This window comes from Sinocyclocheilus anshuiensis, unplaced genomic scaffold (genome assembly GCF_001515605.1).
Source record: "Sinocyclocheilus anshuiensis isolate Anshui unplaced genomic scaffold, SAMN03320099.WGS_v1.1 scaffold355, whole genome shotgun sequence".
Lineage (NCBI taxonomy): Eukaryota > Metazoa > Chordata > Actinopteri > Cypriniformes > Cyprinidae > Sinocyclocheilus > Sinocyclocheilus anshuiensis.
The window spans coordinates 1,567,020-1,570,989 of NW_015549571.1; the positions used below are offsets into that span (position 1 = coordinate 1,567,020).

The 3,970-nt window shown below is 39.7% G+C and overlaps 1 protein-coding gene across 1 annotated transcript in view; it reads right to left on the reverse strand.

The window, feature by feature from the left end:
• Window positions 1-1,531: 1,531 nt before the first annotated feature.
• Window positions 1,532-3,970, reverse strand: part of dcaf17 (ddb1 and cul4 associated factor 17) — a 9,964-nt gene continuing 7,525 nt past the window's right edge. The window contains exons 11-14 of the mRNA XM_016445451.1: window positions 3,390-3,477; window positions 3,131-3,211; window positions 1,798-1,953; window positions 1,532-1,714 (exon numbers count right to left, since the gene is read on the reverse strand). Of these exons, the coding sequence (XP_016300937.1) occupies window positions 1,595-1,714; window positions 1,798-1,953; window positions 3,131-3,211; window positions 3,390-3,477 (445 nt within the window). The 3' untranslated portion in view covers window positions 1,532-1,594. The remainder of the gene's footprint in view (window positions 1,715-1,797; window positions 1,954-3,130; window positions 3,212-3,389; window positions 3,478-3,970) is intronic.

A 3,970-nucleotide genomic window follows, 5' to 3' on the forward strand; every position in this document is an offset into this window, starting at 1 on the left:
TCACTGCTGTGTGTGTGCACTTTGGATGGGTTAAATGCAGAGCACTAATTCCAAGTACGGGTCACCATACTTGGCCACATGTCACGTCAACGGGTGCCAGTTAAACTCAGCAGCTCCTCCGTCCCAGCCGAGCCCCTCTCTGTAAAGCAAAACCCCTGGTTAAAGGGTTAGTTCACCCAAAAATGAAAATTAGCTTGTGTTTTACTCACCCTCGAGGCATCCTAGGGGTATATGACTTCAGTCACGAATTAGAAGCACAAACCGAGGATCTGCAAAGAAAAATATCGGAGGATTTCAATATAAACCAAGAGGAGACTGGTTTTCCTTTGCTAAAGTAAGGAAACTTTGCTTCCTTTGCTCCTTGGTGTCGTTAACCCCCGCGTGAAGCATGACCGCTCCGGTGCTCTCGTCGCCCTTCAGGATCGCGGGTATCTGCACAGAAACATCGAGAACACGAGCACCAGGGAAACAGTGAGTGTGCACTTTACCTTCAGCTAACGTAGCACGGACCTGCCGGACGATGGAGCCTCCAACGATCACAGCGTCGCGTTCCGTCTCGCGGAGGGGAGCGAAGCGGTTCCGGGTGGAGATCTCGAAGACCGGAGGCGGCGGAGGGGGAGAGAAGACGAAAGTCATATACACAAATGATGCTTCGAGGGTGAGTAAAACAGTCTAATTTTCATTTTTGGGTGAACTAACCCTTTAAAGTGAATGTGACCGACACAAACCCGAGCGCCAGAGTGAAGAGAAGGAGAAAGTGCTTGTAGTGCTCCATCCTCGCAGTCTGCTGGAAACTCATCCGACTACAGCAGAGCAAGGCACGAGACACGTCGGACGGGGGCTGGGTCACTTTTGCACTTTCTCACCCAAACAAGAGGCGCTGGCTTAAACCCTAGTATGCTGCCTATCTGGTAGTGTAGGATGATGCCTGTCATACCCAAAAATGCAGTCTAGGTAGGAGGCACACTAGGTTTTGACCTTAAGTATAGATGATGGCCAGAAATACTGTCCAGGTTTTGAACTTCACTATAAAGTTATGATGTCCACAAATTCTGTGTAGATAGGCAGCTCACTAGATTTTAACCTAAAGTATGATCCATACACAAAATGCTACTTGTTAAGTCCATAATGCCCAATAACACTTTCTATTTTGTGGGCACAGTGTGTTTAATTTTAGACCTATGATTTGCCCCATAATGCTGTCTAGGTAGGCAGCTCACTAGGTTTTGGGACGGAGACTTCTTTCTTTTCCTTTTTTTTTTTTAATTCCAACAGAATTTTGTTACTAACCACATTAAACTTACACAACATCACTAGTTTCACAATGATGACAAGAGAGTATTTGTCACAAACTAGTCTTTATTAGTGAAGTTACAAGTAGATAAAATAACTGAATAGAAAAGTCTTTCAAGTTAAATTCCATCAACAAATAAATGTTTGTCCAGGGCCATTATTTTTCAAGCCAAATGACAGTGTGAACGACAAATATATTTTGCTTTCGAGTTCTCAAAAATCCACATTGAAAAATCTATTTTTTTTGAGAAACACACTATAGTTCATTACTAATCATCACATACAGGAATAGGAAATGTGCTCATGGTTCATCCGAAGCTCGTCTCTTTATTTTATAAACATGGCAGCAGTAGGAGTTATTTTTCTCCTGGACAGTGTGAATAATCGTGTCTCTATCAAAGTAAACCTCGTGACTGTAGGTCTGGAAAACAAAGCACAGTTGATGTTGGGTTATGACAGATAGAGTGAATGATATCTAAAGAGACATTCGTTTAAATGTCATACCACATCCCATAGCTCTTTTAGAGGAACTCTCTTCATTAAAACCCCCGTCTTATTGTCATGTAGCCGTAGATGGGCCTGTCCTTCATCTTCAGTCTGAGTGATGTCTACCACAGCCAACAGATCAAGTTCATCTTCATACTTCACCATTCTGAATGTCTAGATAAGACCGTCAAGTTACTACATGTAAACATCAAAGTATAAAACATAACAGACCTGCTCAGAGATGCACTAGAGTGAGTTAACTCAATCAGCCACATCTATGCATTATTCCACTACAATCAGGGTGCGAACTACGGGGGAGCTAGGGGGAGCTCGGCTCCCCTTAATAAGACATGGGCTCCCCTGAAAACGATATATGAATATGAATATTTACATGTAAATATTTTTCAAAATATATACTGTATGTTTGTGTATTTATATACACATAATAAATATACACAGTAAACACATATATTATGTAAACAACTTTTATTTCAGATGCGATTAATCGCGATTAACAGCAGTAGCTAAAAATGAACATTTTGTCATCATTTACTCACCATCATGTTCCTATATTGTATGCATGCAGGTAACCAGCTTCATATAAAGAGCTGGGTGATAATATAGTCAGGCAGTTGAAATTTGCTAAATAGTATATTTCACTTTATGTGAGTGCACTGTATGCATAAGAATCAAGTTGAATATAATATACACCCATCTTTATATATAAAGCTGCCTGATAATAGTTTAGATTTCTGCAACTATATAATCAAGAAAGAACTGCATCAAAACCTTGTAACTTGTTCTTCTATGGAACACAAGAAATGTTCATAAAGTGAAAGCACACACTGATCAAGAAGGATTTAAAAAAAAAATGCTCTCTAAAAAAAAACAACAACACAAATTTGACACATTTCACCAGGTTTGTCAGTTTGTTCTTGTATGCTACTTATTTTAATTATGCCAATGTGAAATAAATAACACTACATCGTCACTATATGACCCACACAACTTTGTGGAAAGTGCAGCATGAACATTTTACACAAGTTCTGTTTTTGTGTTTTTTGTGCCATACAAGTTTGGAAACAACATCAGGGTGAGTAAATAATGTTTTCATTTTTGGGTGAACTATTCCTTTGAGTGCCACAATAAACTCGTAGAATTCCAAAGATGCTCTGGTGCTTTAAATACACCCAGACACCAATACACTGATCTGAAGAACCTAAAATGTCAAATCAAGATTTTTTTCTCACTCAGGAACTCTATACAGATCAGCAATTCCTGATAAGAAGAGGGATCTTCTCTGCACCAATTTTCTACCAAAGAACTACTTAAGAAGCGTGATTTGCAGTACCTCCTGCGCTGGGTCATCGTCTAACAACTGGAATCTCCTTTTCACCGCTCGGCCAGAAGACGTCACAATCACCTGAGCGGCCTGTGGGGAAGAAGAACCACTGATTACAAACCATCCTCCTGTGCAGTAATGTTCTTTTAGTAATACATATCAGCTGGTATTTCTGCTGAGTTTAAAAATGAAAACATTCTAGTATTGATATTTCAATAATATTCCATTGCTACTACAAGCTGGTAATGAACCCATAGACAACATTTACTCTATTGTCACGAGCAGTGGTGATGGAGAAGTCGGTGACGATCTCATTCTTCCAGTCACATGCTGTTTCAGCCATGATCTTCAGAACACTGGAAAAGAGAAAATTGAAAACGACAATTATAGAGAAAAGCAAAATTGGAGAAAAGTTGAGGGACTCAAACACAACTATTAAAAAAGGTTCAAACGCTCACTGAGGGGTGGGGGGGTTTGGGGGTGGGTTTCAACTTTTGAACAGGATGAAGATGTCCAAATTGTTCTTATTTTGTTGAAATATCTTTTTTTTTTTCATTTAGTACTGCCCTTCAGAAGCAACAGAAGATTCTTGCATGTTCCCGAAAGACAAATTAGGTACAAATCACCTTTATCTTCAAATTCATAAAGTTTCCACCCCCCGGCTCTTAATGCATCGTATTTCCTTTTGGAGCATCAGAGAATGTTTGAACCTTTTTTTAATAGTTGTGTTTGAGTCCCTCAATTGTCCTCAGTGTGAAAAGATGGATCTCAAAATCATACAGTCACTACTGGAAAGGGTTCAAATATGCAAAAGATGCTGGAAAACTGAAGAATCTGCAGGACATGGAG